Below are 19,383 nucleotides of genomic sequence, written 5' to 3'. Positions count from 1 at the left end.
AAGGGAGGGAGGGAGGGAAGGGGAGATGGTATAAGGAGGGAGGGAAAGATGGAGAGAGGGAGAAGAAGATATGGATTGAAAGAGGAAGAGAGAAGGAGATAGAGAGAGAAAGGGAGGGAGGGAAGGAGAGATGTCAAGAGAGAGAATAAAGAGAAGGAGGGAGGAATAGAGGAAGGGATGGATGGACAAAGGGAGGGAAGGAAGGTGTGGATTGAAGGGATGGATTGAAGGATACAGGGAGAGAAAGAAGGAGCGATGGATATAGAGAGGGAGGGAAGGAGAGATGTGAAGAGAGGAAGAGATGGAAAGAAGGAGGGAGGGAGGAATAGAGGAAGGGATGGATGAACAAAGGGAGGGAAGGAAGGAGAGATGGTATAAGGAGGGAGGGAAAGAGGGAGAGAGGGAGAGGAAGGTGTGGATTGAAGGGCTGGATTGAAAGAGTGGAAGAGAGAGAAGGAGATAGATATAGAGAGAGGGAGGGAAGGAGAGATGTCAACAGAGAGGAAGAGAGAGATGGAGAGAAGGGGAGGGAGGAAGGGATGGATTGAGGGATGGAGGAAGGAGAGATGGAGAGATGATATAAGGAGGGAGGGAAAGAGATGGAGAGAGAGAAGGAGGAAGATGTGGAATGAAGGGGTGGATTGAAGGATACAAGGAGAGAGGGAGGAGAGGTGTGAACAGAGAAATACAGAGATGGAGAGTAGGGAGGGAGGAATAGAGGAAGGGAGAGAGGAAAGGAAGATGGTATAAAGAGGGAGGAATAGAGGACAGGAGGGAGGGAACGAGATGGAGATAGAGAAGGAGAGGAAGTTGTGGAAAGAGAGATGAAGGTAGGAATAGAGGGAAGAGGGAAGGAGAGATGTCGATGGGGAGAGAAAGAAGGAGAATGGGTATATAGAGAGGGAGGGAAGGAGAGATGGGAACAGAGAGAAATAGATGGATAGAAGTTGGGAGAGAGGAATAGAGGAAGGGATGGATTGAGGGATAGAAGAAAAAGAGGGAAGGCGAGATGGAATAGGGAGGGAGGGATTGAGGGATAGGGGAAAAGAGGGAGGGAAAGAAGGAGATGGAGAGGAGAGGAAGATGTGAAAAGAGAGATGAAGGGATGGATTGAAGGAGGGATGGAGAGAGAGAGGAGAGCTGATATATAGAGAGGGAGGGAAGGAGAGATGTGAACAGAGAGAAATAGAGAGATGGAGAGAAGTAGGGAGGAATAGAGGAAGGGATGGATGGGCAAAGGGAGGGAGGGAGGAATAGAGGTGGAGATGGAGAGAGAGAAGGATAGAGGGAGTGAGGAGAAAGGGAGAGATAGATATATAATGAGGGAGGGAAGGAGGAAGATGGACTGAGAGAAATACAGAGACTGATAGAATTATGAAGGGAGGGAGGAATAGAGGAAGGGATGGATAGACAATGGGAGGGAAGGAGAGATAGAGATGTAAATAGATGGATAGGAGGGAGGGAGGGATAAAGGGAAGGTGGGAGTTAGACAGAGAAAGAGATGCTTAGAACGGATAGACGGATACAGGCATGGGTGGAGGGAGGGAGGGAGGGAGAGATGATAGAGGGAGACAGACAAACACAGAGAGAGACAAAAAGGCTGGGAGATGCCTTCAGGAAAGGTCCCAGAATGGAAAAGGGCCATTTTGTTTCTCCTTGTCCCAGAAAATTGGCCTTTTAGGACAGACTCTTCCTGAACCTGGGTGTTTTGACACTGCCATCACATCTCACAGACCCGCATCAGTGGGACCTTAAAGACCCCTTACAAAATCCAACACAAAAGTTATTTGCAAAGGGGTCTCCTCTGGACCCTGACTTCATGAGATGTTGGTTTGGAAGGAGTAGAAGTTGGAGAAGAGGCCCAAACTACGTTCTACATCTTTAGATTTTCCCACTCTTTCAAACAACGGGGCCTTCTCTTCCAGAATTATTCTTTCAGTGGTCACCCAATTCAGGCCCCTGGCATCCCCGTTTGGTCTAGTCTAGTGATTAAGGCATCAGGGTAGAAACTGGGCGACAGTGTGTTCTAGTCTCTGAGTTACTTTGGGCCAATCACCAGGAGACTGTGAGTTCTAGTCCCGCCTTAGGCATGAAAGACATCTGGGTGATTTTGGGCCAATCACCAGGAGACGGAGAGTTCTAGTCCCGCCTTAGGCATGAAAGACATCTGGGTGACTTTGGGCCAATCACCAGGAGACGGAAAGTTCTAGTCCCGCCTTAGACATGAAAGTTATCTGAGTGACTTTGGACCAATCAATAGGAGACGGTGAGTTCTAGTCCCGCCTTAGGTATGAAAGTTATCTGAGTGACTTTGGACCAATCAACAGGAGACGGTGAGTTCTAGTCCCGCCTTAGGTATGAAAGTTATCTGAGAGACTTTGGGCCAATCAACAGGAGACAGAGAGTTCTAGTCCCGCCTTAGACATGAAAGCCAGCTGGGTGACTTTGGGCCAATCACCAGGAGACGGTGAGTTCTAGTCCCGCCGTAGGCATGAAAGATATCTGAGAGACTTTGGGCCAATCACCAGGAGATGAGGAGTTCTAGTCCTGCCTTAGGCATGAAAGCCATTTGTGTGACTTTGGGCCAGTCACACTCTCGTCCACTCCACTGCTCAGCAAGCCGCCCATTCTCATCTACAAAGCCAACGCAAAATCTGCTCATTTCAAAGAAAAAGTTTTAATAACACTGAAAACAAAAACATTGTGAGCACCGCTCAGAAATTTGGGGCAGGCGAAGGACGATAACCGAGAATCTCTGCAACATCAAAACTTTGATTTGACGCAGGAGGGCCAAGAAACAGCCTTCCGAGGCCCCAACTGGACATTACACCCCCCAAATATTTTGGGACAGGTTATGATGGAATAAGCCACAAACACCAAGAAAACAAAAGTATTTCGGGAAAATTATTTTCTCCTTCCTCTCAAGTTGCAAATTCCTACCAATTTTTTTTTTAAAGCAAAGCGAAGCAAACCGATCGAATGACTGGGTCGCTTTTTAAGGTGGGCGTCCAACAGGGGGAGAAAGAAAAAAACACCAGTTGCTCTGCTGTCCCAAATGGACGGAGCACCAAGGGGTGATTTTTCTGGAAGGGGGGAAGCGGAGTTAGAAGGGCCTATGGTATCGAAGGCGTGCGGCCTGCGAGACAAAAAGAGCCAACGAAAGTTAGGGCGGCGAAAAGGGAGGGCTGAGAAAGGGAAAAAAGGAGAAGAGAAGGGATTTTTTTCCCCCTTCAGTCCTCTCGCCCCCCCCCAACCCCCCCCCCCCAACACCCTAAATTTTCAGGGCGTCCCATTGACGAATCTCGGATCAAATCTTCTTCCCCAACTCTAGCAGGATTCCCGCCTCCTATTTCAGTTCCTTCCTCAATTTGGCGGCCCTCCGTCCGGGCACGTTGGTTACAGGGCTCCTGTGCTGGCTGGGGACAATGAGGACTGTAGTCCAAAACTCCCAGAGTCTGCAAAAGCTGCTTCCGGACCTGGGCCAGAGCGGAAGAGTCCAGCGGGTTCCGTTTTTGCCACCCGGGGCCGGTCGGAAGTAGCCAGAGATGGCCGAAAAGGGTCTCATTTCTTTCCCAGTTGAGCTTTCGCCTGTTCCAGCTTAGCCGCCACGGTAGCGTCGGTGCATTTGGAGAGGATGAGAATCATTTCCGCTTCGTTCTTGCGCTCCACGGCGGCTTCGGCGGCCTGGTTGAAATCCCTACGGCCACGGAAGGAAAGGAAAAAATGACATTAACAAAGAATCACCATATACTACAGGTCTGGCAGGACCCAGGGGAAGAGCCTTCTCTGTGGCGGCCCCGGCCCTCTGGAATCAACTCCCCCCGGAGATTAGAATGGCCCCCACCCTCCTTGTCTTTCACAAGTTACTCAAGACCCACCTATATCACCAGGCATGGGGGAAATAAGACATCTCCCCCAGGCTTTCTTATACTTTATGTTTGGTATGTATGTGTTGTATGGTTTTTAAATTGTTGGGGGTTTTTAATGTAATTTTATTATTAGATTTCTTCCACTGTTATACTGTTTTTATTGTTGTTGTGAGCCGCCCCGAGTCTTCGGAGAGGGGCGGCATACAAATCTAATAAATTGAATTGAATTGAATTGAATTTTTTTGTTTTACTTTTTAAATGTAAATACCTAATAAAGATTATTATTTTAAAAAATAAAATATAATCACGGAGGCTCATTCAGTCCCGGAGATTTCCAGAGGTGATTTAAAAAAAAAAAAAAAACATTGGAGAACGCTAAGTGACTAGTCCTCATGAGGGAACATTTCATAAACTAGCCAGCTAATCCCTCACCCGCCCTCCACAGAATTTCTTAAGGAGAATTTTAAAAAGTTTCTACCCCGCCTAAAATGGCACCGATCACACATAGAAATATTTGGATACAAGGTTGTTAGAATATTCACGTCTGGGAGAGCCACGGCAACAAGGCCAGCCAATGAATAGGCATAGTAACTGAGTCAGCCAATGGGAGCTAACCACTTCTGAGTCTGTGCAGAGAATCGAAACTGAAACTGGAGCCCACTCTGTACTCCGTCTGCTCTGAACTCTGAAATGAAACTAACTGCTCTCTCCTGCCTTGTGTTTACTTGAAAGAACGACTTGGGGTATTGTATATATACAAGTCAAGATTGTTGCTCTCAGTGCGCTGTGCGCGCAGCTTTACGTCTCTGGCATGTGTGTGCTCATGTCCGAGTGGGATTTTGCTCCTGTGCAGGCACAGAACGGCAAAAATAGCCGACATTTCGGATAATTTCGCCGGTATTTTTGCTTCCGCACAGGCGCAAAAGCAAAAAACCAGTGATTTTCACCATAAATCTTGTCGGTCGTGCCATTCCCAGGCCATTTCAGCTACCCAGAAGGCGTCCCCCCATGTGGGGGGAGGAGCCCCTGACTGCTCAGGAACTTTGAGGGGGGGGCTGAGATTCTGGGGAGAGGGGGAGGACGCCTGCTACCTACCCCACCAAGAGCAAAGCCTTCACTTTCTGCTCGGGCGTGACCCGGGCGACGTACTTTCTGGCTTCGCTCGAGTTGCCGTACTTCATGCTGATCTCTGCAAAGGGCTGCGGGGGGAGAAAGGAGACCACACGGTGATCGCGCGCAAAGGGCCAGACTAACCACAGGAGAAAACAGAAGGACGATTCAAAAAATACACAAACACAAAGTTGACTCTTTTTTTTTTGACCTTCAAAAGTAGTAGTGGACGAGGTTTCCCCAAGATCCATTCAAGAGAGTTTGGAACAATAGTTCCTAACTACAGACTTCAACTACCAGAATTTTCATCAATGGGCATGGCTGAGTCTGGAATTACGGGATTTCGGAGCCACCTCCTTGGAAGTGCCCAAGATTGGAACTCAATGCCCTACAGACATCCAGGAACTTTCTACTTTTTTTTTACTATTGTCTACTTTTTCGCCCAGGATGCCTTCCTGAACATTGGAAGAATTCAAGTCTGTTGACTTAAGAAAATAGACCCATCACCCTTGCCACATCCTCTTCTTACCAGGTAGCCGATAGGTGACTTTTTGGATTTGGAGAACTTCTCCAGATCTTCCCAGGCCCCTTGTTCCGCCAAGGCGCTGATCTTCAGCCACCAGAACCTGTCAAGACAGCAAGGGATCAGCCCAAGAACATCTATCACCCACTTGAGGTTCTCCAGATGTGCTGGGAGACAACGGGTGTCTTTTCGAGGAAAGCCAAGCGAAGAATATGTGACATCTCCTTCCAAGTCCATCTTCATACAGAGTTTAAGCCAGGACTGTCCAACATTGGCAAATTGAAGACCTGTGGACTTCAGTTCCCAGAATGCATTTGCTGGCTGGGGAATTCTGGGAGTTGAAGTTCACAGGTCTTTAAATTTGCCAAGTTGGATAGCTCTGGTTTAAGCCCTCTGGAGCCTCATTGTCCAAGGAGATCACAAGGCACATTTCCGGCCAAGGGATGGAGATTAAGTAAATTCTGGGATTTGATCACCAAATCTAGCTACTTGCAAGGGGGAATTTGGAGTCCTAGTGGACAACCATTTAAATTTGAGCCAGCCATGTGCAGCAGCTGCCAAAAAAGCCAACACAGTTCTAGGCTGCATCAACAGAGGGATAGAATTAAGATCACGTGAAGCGTTAATACCACTTTACAAGGCCTTGGTGAGGCCACACTTGGAATACGACATTCAGTTTTGGTTGCCACGATGCAAAAAGGATGTTGAGACTCTAGAAAGAGTGCAGAGAAGAGCCACAAAGAGGATTAGGAGTCTGGAGGCTAAAACATAAATAGAATGTGGAACCACATGAGAACCACAATGGGTGAGAAAGAACAAGCCTGCCCCAGATTTTGGGGGCCCGGGTCAAGATCTTCGCCCCCCGGGCTTCCATCCCCAGGACTGTCCTCACCGTTTATCGGGGATCCGGAAGTCCCTGTAAAGCTGCTCGGCTAACTTGTGCTTCCTGTCCAGAATGAGGTTGTAGACAGTGTCGTGGAGCGAAAGGTCCACAAAGGGTTTGTCGAAGTCGTCCTGGAAGCGACGCTGTTGGCGCAACAGCTTGATCTGGTCTTCGGTGGCCTGGTGAGCAGAAGAAGGAAAAAGCACATGGCTCTTCGGATGGGTCCAGGACAACTCACCACAGTCAACTTGCCACGACCAACAGGGCAACAGGAATGATCAAGGGAATGGAGCCCCTCCCTTATGAAACCAGGTTGCAACGCCTTGGTCTCTTCAGCCTTGAAAGACGGCGTTGAAGGGGGGACTTGATCGAAGGGTATAAAATCATGCACAGGATAGAAAAGGTGGATAGAGAACAATTCTTTTCTCTATCACACAATACTAGGAGGAGGGGGCCCTCCCTCAAGCTCATAGGTAAGGAAGCGAGGACAAATAAAGGGAAATATTTCTTCACCCAGAGGGTCCTTGGTTGATGGGATTCCCTTCCAGAAGAGGTCGAGACAGCTGTCAGCCTGGAGAGCTTCAAGGCAGGATGAGACAGATTCATGGATGCCAAGTGTATCAGTGGTGATTGAAACGGATGTCCATGTGCCGCCTCTATGTTGGTGGAGGCAGGCAGGGTTCCCTTGGGTCCCATTTGTTGGGGGGTCAAGGGAAAGGGAGGGTCTTGCCTTCTCTCTCTGCTCAAGATCCCCATGGACAATTGGTGGGCCACCTTGGGCCACAGAATGCTGGACGCAATGGGCTTTGGTCTGATTCAGCAGGGCTATTCTTAGGTTCTTAGGTTCTAACTCCCTATGGCCAACTCACCATGGCCAATAGGCATTGGCCAACTTGCCACTGCCAACACACCTTGGCCAACACACTACAGCGAACACACCACATCCATCTTGTTGGGTTTCACCACTCTACCCACTGTCTTGTACACACATCTCTATGATCAGGTCGCAATTAACTGACCAGCGTGTCACCTTTTGATGACCAAAAGGGGCAGGTACTCTACAGACTATATAGACGTCTGCAGAATAGATGATCCTCTTTTGGCCCTGGTGAGCCTTCTTTCCACCTCCTGTGTGCTCCACTGTCCTCGGCTGAGGACACATGTGTGAGATGAAATCCAAAGCCATCCTCACACATGGGACCATCCAGAAGTTATCAACATGGACTGGAATATAAGCTTATCCGCCTGCAACCTGTAATTGCATGAATCAACAGAATTGTAAGTAAAGATTGTATTTTTCATCCTTATGAAGAAATGGTCACATGGCTAACAAATGGGATTCTGAGTCACGTGTTGATTTCTTGCCATACTGAATCCACTGCAAATTAAGCCAGCTGAACTCTGCTAATACTAACAATATTAATAGTAACCAAAATACCCAACACATCTTGCCATGGCCTACTCACTCAAGGACAACCTGCATTCTGGATCAAGCTTTTTTTGGCCCTCTGTGCCTCGTGCCCTTTTACCTTGGCTGCAAACTCGTTCTTGGCTTTGTAGTACTCGTCGACTGCGTTCTGCAAACTGGCCACACGGCCCTCGATCCACTGAGGAAGAAAACAGATGCCGCAGGATTAATCTACTTTGCAAAATAATAATAATAATAATAATAATAATAATAATAATAATAATGCCTGAAACCAAAAGTTCTTCAAAAAAAGATCAGAGCAAAAACAAGAAGAGGAGGGTCAACCTAATTCTCCAAAACACCAGAAGCAGCAACGGACGGCAACTAATCAAGAAGAGAAGCAACCTAGAACTTCCTAACAGAATACATTAACCAGGGGAACAGCCTGTCACCAGAAGTTGTGGGTGCTTCAACACTGGAGGTTTTTAAGAAGTGCCTGGACTTGTCTGAAATGGTATGGGTTCTCCAGTTTGAGCAGGGGGCTAGACTAGAAGACCTCCAAGGTCCCTTCCAACTCTGTTATTCTCTTCTCTTCTGTTCTATCGACTTCCCTTTCCAAATCCTTCCAGGCCCACCTCCGGAGATTTCAACTAGAACCTTAAGGACTAGAAACCTGCTCTCTGAGGCATCATTGAACTGAATTAATTGTAGTTTGTCCCTCTTCCCTTTTAACCACAAATGCACAAGATTTTCAGGCTGCTCGGGAGAACGTGCAATATAAGTCTAAATATATATACATATATGTGGTTAGCTCTGGCCCAGCTCCTGCCCCAAGGACTGTGGATGTGGGGGAGACATCCACCTGCTGCAGGCCTGTTTTTCCCCCAGTGGAATCTGATGATGAAGGCTCCTCTGACCAAGAAGACATGAGTGACAGGGAGGAGGAGAGTGGGGCAGACAGCTCAGAAGGAGATCAATTCTCTAGCTCCTCCTTGGATTCAGAACAAGAGTTAATGATACAGCCACGCATGCGGAGAGCGATGCATAGGCAGCAACAATTGAGAGATTATGATCAAAGAAAAGGAGGCCACCTGTGGTTGGGTGGGGCTGTGGTCATGAGTGAGGCTGCTATAAAGAGCAGCCTGTGGGTTTGGCCATTGTGGAGGATTATCTGATCGTTGTGTTTGGTGCCTGCTTTGCTGACTTGGACCTTTTGTGTGCTGATTTTTCCCCGCTTTGAAACTAAACCAGAGCAAAGTGTGTTTCACTTTGTGAAAGAAGAAGGACTGTGAATTGCCTCACAGCTGCAAGCTAAGGATCACAGAACTGATAAGGGACTTGTACCAATTACCAGTTTGTTTGGAGACCAGTGCTCTTGGCTCTACCAAAAGAGGGCTCTGTTTAGTTGCATTTTCGGTATAAAGACCATTGTTTTGAATTTTCAAACGTGTGTGTGTGTGTGTGTGTGAAATTTGTACCTGTGAATTTTCGGGAGGAGTCTACCAGAGAGCCCAACAGAACATATATATATATATATATATATATATATATATATATATATATTCCCCCCTTGGTTTCCAAGGGGCACCCCTGCTAGCCCTTTTTTCCGATGCCCACTGCCACGTTTCAACAGCACCCACCTTCTCGCTGACGTAGCTGCTACGGATGTGGAAGTTGCCCAGCTCTTGGTGGTTATCGTCTTGGTTGTAGAGATCTTTGAGTGTGTTGGGCTCCTTGTGTTTGCAGTACTGAGGACGGACAAGAGGGGTACGTGAAAAAGGTTGGGGGCAAATCAATTAATAATCCTCATTCTTACGGCTCTTCGTTTGTTTTCTATGTAAGAGCCTTTTTTATTTACATATTACATATTTATTTCTTTAATGGGCAGGCTTCCCCTCTCGCCCTGGAGTAAGTCTAGGAGGCTAAAAACATGTTATTTGGAGACTTTTACCTAAGTTTTTATTTTTATTATTTTTTATTAATATTTTAATATTTTTATTTTATTTTTAATATTTGTTGTGAGCCGCCCCGAGTCTACGGAGAGGGGCGGCATACAAATCTAATAAATAATAATAAAGATAATACTACTACTAATAATAATAATTTGGCATACAAATCCAATAAATGAATAATGATAATGATAATAATAACAACGACCATGTAGCGACCATTCAAAATTAGGACTTGTACCAAAGTTTTAAGGATCTATTTTTAAAAAGTTTTCTCTCAACATACATTCAAACAATACAGTGTACCATCTAATTTTCCATGAATAAAATGAGGTATTTTGTTAGTAACTAATATCAATCATCAAAAAAGTTGCTAACTAACTAACTAACTAAATAAATAAATAAACAAATAAATAAATTTTTATTTTTTAAAATATTTCATTTCATTTTATTCCTTATGGGTCCAAACACGGGCTACCAGAATGGTGGAAGATCTTAAGCATAAAACGTATCAGGAAAGACTTCATGAACTCCATCTGTAGAGTCTGGAGGACAGGAGGGAAAGGGGGAACAGGATTGAAACATTTAAATATGTGAAAGGGTTCAATACGGTTCTGGAGGGAAGGGTTTTTAATAGGAAAGTGAGCACAAGAACAAGGGGACACAATCTGAAGTTAGTTGAGGGAAAGATCAAAAGCAACATGAGAAAATATTATTTCACTGAAAGTAGTAGATCCTTGGAACAAACTTCCAGCAGACGTGGTAGATAAATCCACAGTCACTGAATTGAAACATGCCTGGGATAAACATAGATCCATCCTAAGATAAAATACAGGAAATAGTATAAGGGCAGACTAGATGGACCATGAGGTCTTTTTCCGCCGTCAGTCTTCTAGGTTTCTATGTTTATGCCGGAAGTGGCATGCAGAGCCATCTTTCTGGCTATGCCAGATTAGGGTCCGGTCTGTTTCTCTCCATCTTGGCTGGTTTCTACCCACTAGCAGAGGAACATGTGAAACCAGAGCCTCACCTGACGATAGAGACTCAATGCCACAGGCTGGTTCTGCAAAGCCATGAAGAAATCGCCCCGGCCAAGTTCATCCTTCAAGAGCGAGATGACGGTGTAAACTGAACAGGGAGCAAAACAGGAAAGAGGACATTTGCCATCCATCCACCCACTATATAATTTATCTCATTATCTCTCTATTTTGCTGTCTGTCTGTCTGTCTGTCTGTCTATCTGTCTATCTATCTATCATCTATCTATCTTATCTAGATGGCTAGCTAGCATATCTATCTTTCTTCTCTCTCTCTCTCTATCCATATTTATCTATCTGTCTGTCTGTTTATCCATCTAATCTATTTACCATCTTGGCAATGTATTTTATTATCTATCTCATTATCTACCTACCTACCTATCTTGTATCCATCCATCTTCATATCTATCTCAATATCTCTGTCTATCTGTCCATCTGTCTCTATTCATCCACCCATCCCCCTGATTTACCCAGGTCACTGTCCCCGCTCTCGATGGCTCTGCTCAATGCCAAGTTACTTTTTTTCATGGTCAGCAAAAGAGGCACCTGCTTTCCCGGCCGAGGTTCGTATTCCAGCAGCTGCAGTAAATGAATGAATAAATGAATGAATGAATGGATGGATGGATAGATAAATTTAAACAAACAAACCATCAGGAATTTCTGGGAGTTGAAATCCACACTTATTCAAGTTGCCAAGGTTGAATCAACTCCTCTGAACTGTCCATTTCCTATCAACATTTCTGCAAACTTTATTTATTTTTATTTTATTTATTTATTTTGTCAAACAATTATAGAGCAAACTTTATTTATTTTTATTTTATTTATTTATTTTATCAAACAATTATAGAGCGGGCCCCAGGGGAAGAGCCTTCTCTGTGGTGGCCCTGACCCTCTGGAGCCAGCTCCCCCCAGAGATTAGAATTGCCCCCACCCTCCTTGCCTTTCGTAAACTCCTCAAAACCCACCTCTGCCGTCAGGCATGGGGGAATTGAGATATCTCCCCCGGGCCTATACAATTTATGTATGGTATGTTTGTACGTATGTCTGCTTAATAATGGAGTTTTTAAAATATTTTAAATTTAAAATTATTAGATTTGTTATGAACTGTTTTATTGTGTTGTGAGCTGCCCCAAGTCTATGGAGAGGGGCGGCATACAAATCTAATCTAATCTAATCTAATCTAATCAAATAAATAAATAAATGTACAAATAAAACATTAGATAAGTAATGATAAAAAGTAACAAAATAAGACAATAGGACAGGGACGGTAGGCACAGTTGTGCGCTTATGCACCACCCCTTAAACCTGTCAAGAATATTTGTGAACTGGGAGAGTCACATTAACAAGGTCAGCCAATGAATGGGCATAGCAACTGAGTCAGCCAATGGGAGTTAAATCACTTCCGAGTCTGTGCAGAGAATCGAAACTGAGTACTTAAGCTCAAGGCTGAGCGTGTGGTTTAGTCCACTCTGTACTCTTATCCCACTCTGTATTCTCGTCCCACTCTGTGCTTGTCTGCTCTGCTGAAATGAAACTCACTCTCCTGCTTGTGTTTCCTTGAAACTACACTGAAGAAGAACTCTGCTAATGGGATTGTAAATTCATCTGTTATTATGTTTATAAAGAAGTTAGTGAATCCCAATAAATCCGTCATCCGGGCGTGATTCTGGTTTTGATGTTTGCAACAGGGGCGGATTCCTGATTCCGTAGATACTGGTGCGTTGCACATGGGCACATGTGCATGTCAGAACCCATATCCCTCGAACCTTAATAGCCAGTTGTCCCCGGTTGCTCTCGTAAGCCTGCGTTGCAATGTCCGAATACGAGATGCCCACGGCGTCGCCGAGTTTCTGGTTGATGACTTGGGCCAATTCTTCATCTGATTTGTCTCTTTGTTGAACCTGGGAACGGCATGGAACAAAGAGGGGCAGTGTTGAAAAATGCAATTTTGGGCTGTCCTCTCTTAGTTACCGTTCAAAATTACGAATGCAGGGACTTAGGACCAGCCCTCAAAAGTTAAGAGCCATTGCGTCAAAATGCAACTTTCGGGCTGTCTGCGTTTAACCAGAATATCTCCGAGACCGCCTTCTGCTGCACGAATCCCAGCGACCAGTTAGGTCCCACAGAGTTGGCCTTCTCCCCATCCCATCGACTAAACAATGTCATTTGGCAGGACCCAGGGGAAGAGCCTTCTCTGTGGCGGCCCCGACCCTCTGGAACCAGCTCCCCCCGGAGATTAGGATTGTTCCCACCCTCCTTGCCTTTCGCAAACTTCTTAAAACCCACCTCTGCTGTCAGGCATGGGGGAATTGAGTCATCTCCCCCAGGCCTATACATTTTATGCATGGTATGTTTGTGTGTATGTTTTTTACTTTTTAATAAGGGGTTTTTAGTGATTTTAAATTATTAGATTTGTTATGCATTGTTTTATTGTTGTTGTGAGCCGCCCCGAGTCTACGGAGAGGGGCGGCATACAAATCTAATAAATAATAATAATAATGATGATGATAATGATAATAATAATAATAATAATAATAATGGGTTTTAATTAGGGGTTTTTAGTGATTTTAAATTATTAGATTTGTTATATATTGTTTTATTGTTGTTGTGAGCCGTTCCGAGTCTACGGAGAGGGGCGGCATACAAATCTAATAAATAATAATAATAATAATAATAATAATAATAATAATAATAATAATAATGACCATGTAGTGACCATTCAAAATTAGGAACACGCTTATGAAATGTACCAAAGTTTTAGGGATATTTTTTTTTTAAAAAAAATTCTCAACATACATTCAAACAATACAGTGTACCATCTAATTGTCCATGAATAAAATGCAGTATTTTGTTAGTAACTAATATCAATCATCAAAAGAGGTGCAAAGATTTTGGGGGGCTTGGCAGGCTGTTCCCACTTAATGACGGCTTTCCCGATCGTACCTTGTAACAGGCCCAGTGAGCCAAGATCCGGTTTATCCCTTGGAACTCGGACAGTCGGAGATACTCGCAAATCTTGATGGCGATTGGATAGAGTCTTCTTAAAACCACCCTAAGATAAAAGGGCCAAAGGGTCAGGTCCCACGGCTAGGCTACCAACCACGGTTATTATGACAAGCATGCATTCCCATGGGACAGGGCTCCATCTCTAATCTGGAGCCGAAAGAGAGCCTCCAGCTTTAGGGACAGGCTATCTTTGGCTACCAAAAAAAAGCCAGTTTAATGCAATGGTTGATGTGCCAGGTTAGAAACCGGGAGACACGGCATTCTAGTCCTAGTTTACATATGAAAGCTGGCTGATGACTTTGGGCCAAACACCAGGAGACGGTGAGTTCTAGTACCGCCTTAGCCATGAAAGCTGGTTGGGTGACTTTGGGCCAATCGTCAGGAGACAGTGAATTCTAGTTCCACCTATGGCATAAAAGCCAGCCGAGTAACGTTGAGCCAGTCACTGTCTGTCAGCCCCAGGAAGGAGGCAACGGCCAACCTTGCCAACAAAACTATCCAGATCCAATGGAATAATAATAATAATAATAATAATAATAATTATTATTATTATTATATGCTGTTTTATTACTGTTGTTAGCCGCCCCGAGTCTGCAGAGAGGGGCGGCACACAAATAAATAAATAAATAAATAAATAAACAAACAAAATATTTGTATGAAGCCCCTCTCTACAGACTCCGCCTACTACTAATAATAATAACAACAACAAACAACATTAACAAGACGAAATCCAGCATATAAATCTCATTTACTGTGTATTACTGGTTTTTGTGAATAAAATTATTATTATTATTATATCAACAATACAACATAGCAAACAATTATATTATTGCATTGGCATCCTTCAGTCTTGAAACACCAATGTTTTATATTATAATAATGTTAATAATAATAATAATAATAATAATAATAATAATAATAATAGTGACATTTATAGCAGAAATTAGGTTACCTATCCAGCAAAACCTCCTTGGTCAGCTGTTTATATCTGTAAATCACTTGTTAAGAAATTTTCTAGGATTAGTTGGTTCACCTACCTTGAAGGAGGCGACCTCGGAAGCTTGTACGAGACCCCCTCCCCAAACGACAGGCAGTCCTTGACTGACAGCCAGTCATTTATAGTGACCGTTTGAAATTACAGTGAGAAAAAGTGACTTACAGCCCGTTTCCACACTTACGACCCCTGCCCCGCCCCCTAGGTCACGTGATCCCAAATTCATCCGTTTGGCCACTGGCTCATATTTATGATGGTTTATGCAGTGTCCACCCAATCTCCTTTTGTGACCGTCAACAGGGAAACCAGCTTCACTTAATGATGGCACATTTCACTTAATAAAGCAGAGTGATTTACTTAACCACCGTGAGAAAAAAAAGGTCGTTAAATGGGGCAAAACACAACAACAGCCCTGCCAAGCGATGGAAACTTTGGGCTTCCCCTGTGGTCGTAAGTTGAGGACTACTACCTCTCTTTTTGGTCAAACAGCAGAAACTTTGGGTGGACTTTTTGCTAAAAACGGAAACAAAATTGATTTGTTGAGTTTAATAGAGCGCTCTTCAAACTTGGCCACTTTAAGACTCGTGGACTTCAACTCCCAGAATTCTCCAGCCAGCAGAGCTGACCCCTGACTTAAGATGACCTTTCTGGCCTCTTCCAACTCTATCATTCCTGGCTGGCTGGCTGGCTGGCTGGAGAATTCTGGGAGTTGAAGTCCATGATTCTTAAAGTTGCCAAGTTGGCCAGAACTGATGAGAAAACAAATCTTTGGGTGATGAAACAGATGGCAGAAATCTGGTGATCCCGTGATCCATTTTGTTCCCGTCGTCAGGAAAGGATACTGATCGTAGCTGAGGGGGATCCCAATCTGGTAATCGCGAACGGCATTAAGCACCCGCAAATCTCGGCACGTTTCGACAAAGTTTTCCGGTGCAAATTTGTCGATGAAGCATTTTCCAAAAGAGGCGGCCTACAAGGTAAGAGAAAGAAAAGAGGGAATCAAGGAATTGTTTTCCTCGTACAGAGCACGTTTCTGGTCCTCACGGTGTCAAGCGAAATGGGAAAGCACGCAAAGGGAATTCTGGGAGATGAAGTCCATGCATTTAAAAGCATGTTGGTTAGAGGATTCTGGAAGTTCAAGTCCATCCATCTTAAAGCATGCTGGCTTGTGACGTTTGCTAACCTTTTTTGGTTTGCATTCCAAAAGGGAAGGACTTGGGGGGTTGGCAATGTGCCCACATTCATAATTCCATGTGCCCCCCTTGTGAATGCACGTGTGACCCCCCCTCCCTGCTCCAGGTGCGAGATAGCATGCCTGTTTTTCTCTCCCCCCAGACTTCAGAGTCTTTCTAGGACTCTGGGGAGGGCAAAAATGGCCTCCGCCCCCGCCTGGGAGGCTCTCCGGGAGCAGAAAATGGCTGACTTGCCAACTTCCTGTTGAACCGGAAGTCCTTTTTTTCTCTCTCTCTCCAGGCTCCAGAGCCTTTCTAGGAGTCTGGGGAGGGCAAAAACGGCCTTCCCATCTCCCCCCGGAGGCCAAAAATGACCCGTTTCAAGTTGGGAAACAGGCCGTTTCTGGCCTCTGGAGGACCTCCGGCAGGGCGAGGAAGGCCGCTTTCCCCCTCCCCGGACTCCTAGAAAGGCTCTGAAGTCTAGGAAGAGCGAAAAAACCGAACTGGAAATAGTATAACGACAGACAAGATGGACCATGAGGTCTTTTTCTGCCGTCAACCTTCTATGTTTCTATGTTTCTAACTCCCAGTGGGCCCAAAAGGCCTGAAAATCACCTGGCCGGCCCACGCGTGCGTGTCGCACCTGACCTCACTGCCATAGGTTCACCATCCTGGCTCTATGCCTCTGGTTCTCCCAGCTGAGCAGAGGGCCAGGCCCAGGCCCCCCTGCAGAGATTTACCTGCCCCGCCCTTACCTGGAGCAGAGCTTTCTGGATGGGCGGGGAATGTTCGTAGCTGGCTGCTTTAATGCATTGATCGACGGCTTCGGGAAGCAGTTTCTGGTCCTTGATTTCACGCAGGTATTCATCTGCCTTCTGGCTCTCTTTCTGAGAGGGGAGTAGAACGCAGACAGTTTAAATTTGGGGTTCAACTGTAGTCATACATGTTGACACTAGCATTTTCCGTTCTCAGTCGCCTTATTTTACCTCGTATTCTTTCTGCGCTTCAAGCAGCAGGGCCCCGGGTGACATGGAGGCGATTTTGAAGATCTCCTCGGTGGCCTCTGAAAGAGGAAAAAAGGGGCTGGAAGTCTCCACTATTGACGATTTAAAAGCCGGGAAAAGTTTCTAGTCCTCTTTGTTCGCAGCATGACCCTTTAAACGTCGAGGAAAGTTCCTTAGTCCTCTTTGTTCACAGTCTGGCCAGGAAAAACCCACCTGGGTTTTTACAAATTGTGCAGAAATGACTAAATTAATTATAATCTATATAATCTATCTCATTATCTCTGGAAGTTAGAAATAATGAAGAATCTGCGTTTTATAAATGCTGGGACCCCTTTTGCCGCTGGTTGGAAAAAAGAAAAATCCGACCAATATCTGCTTAAAACTTATTACACACTTGTATGTATATATTTAAAGATAAGTCTGCAGAGAGGGGCGGCATACAAATCTAAATAATAATAATAATAATAATAATAATAATAATAATAATAATAATAGTCTGGTGTTCAAATTGCTTCAGTAAAGGATTGAAATATGTTACAGATAAAAATTAAACCTATCCTCTTAAAATATTTTTATGCTATGTCACACTCTACTTCCTATTTATATATATATATATATGTAATTTTTAGTTATAACATAACGGGCTCTAGAGAATATTTACAGCACAAATCTCTGATACAGATCTACCGTTCACCCGCCCAATTTTTAATTATTTGTTCGTTATTATTGTATACTGTTCATTGTACAATCCAGGGATGTTTGTCTTTTTTTTCTCTCCATATTTTATTTTGTTTGTCTAATATTGTATTGTTATTTGTATTGTTGATGTGTTTATTTATTCATTCATTTACTTATTAGATTTGTATGCCGCCCCTCTCCGAAGACTCGGGGCGGCTCACAACAGTAATAAAAACAATATAGCAGTGGAACAAATCTAATATTAAAAACATATAAAACCCTATCATTATTTAAAAAACCAAACAGCACATTCATACCAAACATAAAACAAAGTATTAAAAAAAGCCTGGGGGAAAGATGTGTCAACTCCCCCATGCCTGGCGGTATAAGTGAGTCTTGAGTAGTTTACGAAGACAGGAAGGGTGGGGGCAGTTCTAATCTCCAGGGGGAGTTGATTCCAGGGGGCCGGGGCCGCCACAGAGAAAGCTCTTCCCCTGGGGCCTGCCAAACGACATTGTTTAGTCAATGGGACCCGGAGAAGGCCAACTCTGTAGGACCCTATCAGTCGCTGGGATTCGTGCAGTAGCAGGCGGTTCCGGAAGTACTCTGGTCCAATGCCATGTAGGGCTTTAAAGGTCATTACCAACACTTTGAATTGTGACCGGAAACCGATCGGCAGCCAATGCAAGCCACGGAGTGTTGAAGAAACATGGGCGAATCTGGGAAGCCCCACGATAGCTCTCACGGCCGCGTTCTGCACGATCTGAAGTTTCCGAACACTTTTCAGAGGTCGCCCCATGTAGAGAGCGTTGCAGTAGTCGAACCTCGAGGTGATGAGGGCATGAGTGACTGTGAGCAGTGACTCCCAATCCAAATAGGGCCGCAACTGTTTATTGTATATATTCTTGTAAATAAAACTATTTTTTTAAAAAAAACTAAAAAAAAGAAAGAAAGAAAGAAAAACCCACCTGGGATTTCATGGAGGAATTCGTGGGTGGAGCGAGAGAAAATACGCACCCCGTCCAATTCCGGAACCAGGTGCGAATCCTCACTCAGATGATATCTGAGGGTCGGCGTTAAGGAATTGAGGAGCCGGTGTTTGGAAATCGATAGAGGAATATTATCTCTGCTGATTATTGCCACGGGCCTCCAGCTCATCAGTTGGGAGAACTCTAGGCACATCCTAAGATAGACTGCTTCAAACTATGGAGGCTCAGCTCCCTATACCTTTCTTTATCTTAACACATATTTTAGCATTGTTTTTAATAGGAAAGTGAACCCAAGAACAAGGGGACACCATCTGAAGTTAGTTGGGGGAAAGGTCAGAAGCAACATGAGAAAATATTATTTGACTGAAAGAGTAGTAGATCCTTGGAACAAACTTCCAGCAGACGTGGTTGCTCAATCCAGAGGAACTGAATTTAAACATGCCTGGGATAAACATAGATGCATCCTAAGATAAAATTCTAAAATAAAATACAGGAAATACAGTGTTCCCTCAATTTTTGCGGGGGATGCGTTCCGAGACCACCTGCGAAAGCCAAATTTCCATGAAGTAGAGATGCGGAAGTAAATACACTATTTTTGGCTATGAACAGTATCCCAAGCCTTCCCTTAATACTTTAAACCCCTAAAGTGCAATTTCCCATTCCCTTAGCAACCATTTAGATCATTACTCACCATGTTTATTTATTAAAGTTTATTAAAAAAAATATTTATTAAAGTTGGATGAAAGTTTGGCGATGACATAT

General features: G+C 44.5%; 2 protein-coding genes across 2 annotated transcripts in view; one reads left to right on the top strand and one right to left on the bottom strand.

Moving 5' to 3' along the window:
• Window positions 1–19,383, top strand: part of PCED1A (PC-esterase domain containing 1A) — a 405,386-nt gene that overhangs the window by 317,700 nt on the left and 68,303 nt on the right. The gene's annotated exons all lie outside the window — the stretch shown is intronic.
• VPS16 (VPS16 core subunit of CORVET and HOPS complexes) overlaps window positions 2,659–19,383 on the bottom strand; it is a 29,050-nt gene continuing 12,325 nt past the window's right edge. The window contains exons 10-24 of the mRNA XM_070756833.1: window positions 18,601–18,695; window positions 16,937–17,013; window positions 16,706–16,837; window positions 15,621–15,748; window positions 14,737–14,772; window positions 13,722–13,830; window positions 12,545–12,679; window positions 11,249–11,357; window positions 10,773–10,870; window positions 9,434–9,541; window positions 7,915–7,992; window positions 6,395–6,564; window positions 5,509–5,605; window positions 4,965–5,068; window positions 2,659–3,697 (exon numbers count right to left, since the gene is read on the bottom strand). Of these exons, the coding sequence (XP_070612934.1) occupies window positions 3,562–3,697; window positions 4,965–5,068; window positions 5,509–5,605; window positions 6,395–6,564; window positions 7,915–7,992; window positions 9,434–9,541; window positions 10,773–10,870; window positions 11,249–11,357; window positions 12,545–12,679; window positions 13,722–13,830; window positions 14,737–14,772; window positions 15,621–15,748; window positions 16,706–16,837; window positions 16,937–17,013; window positions 18,601–18,695 (1,612 nt within the window). The 3' untranslated portion in view covers window positions 2,659–3,561. The remainder of the gene's footprint in view (window positions 3,698–4,964; window positions 5,069–5,508; window positions 5,606–6,394; window positions 6,565–7,914; window positions 7,993–9,433; window positions 9,542–10,772; window positions 10,871–11,248; window positions 11,358–12,544; window positions 12,680–13,721; window positions 13,831–14,736; window positions 14,773–15,620; window positions 15,749–16,705; window positions 16,838–16,936; window positions 17,014–18,600; window positions 18,696–19,383) is intronic.

This window comes from Erythrolamprus reginae, chromosome 7, assembly GCF_031021105.1.
Source record: "Erythrolamprus reginae isolate rEryReg1 chromosome 7, rEryReg1.hap1, whole genome shotgun sequence".
In the NCBI taxonomy this organism is placed as follows: domain Eukaryota; kingdom Metazoa; phylum Chordata; class Lepidosauria; order Squamata; family Dipsadidae; genus Erythrolamprus; species Erythrolamprus reginae.
Note: the sequence above shows the minus strand (reverse complement) of the source record. Positions and strands in the feature narration are given on the sequence as shown.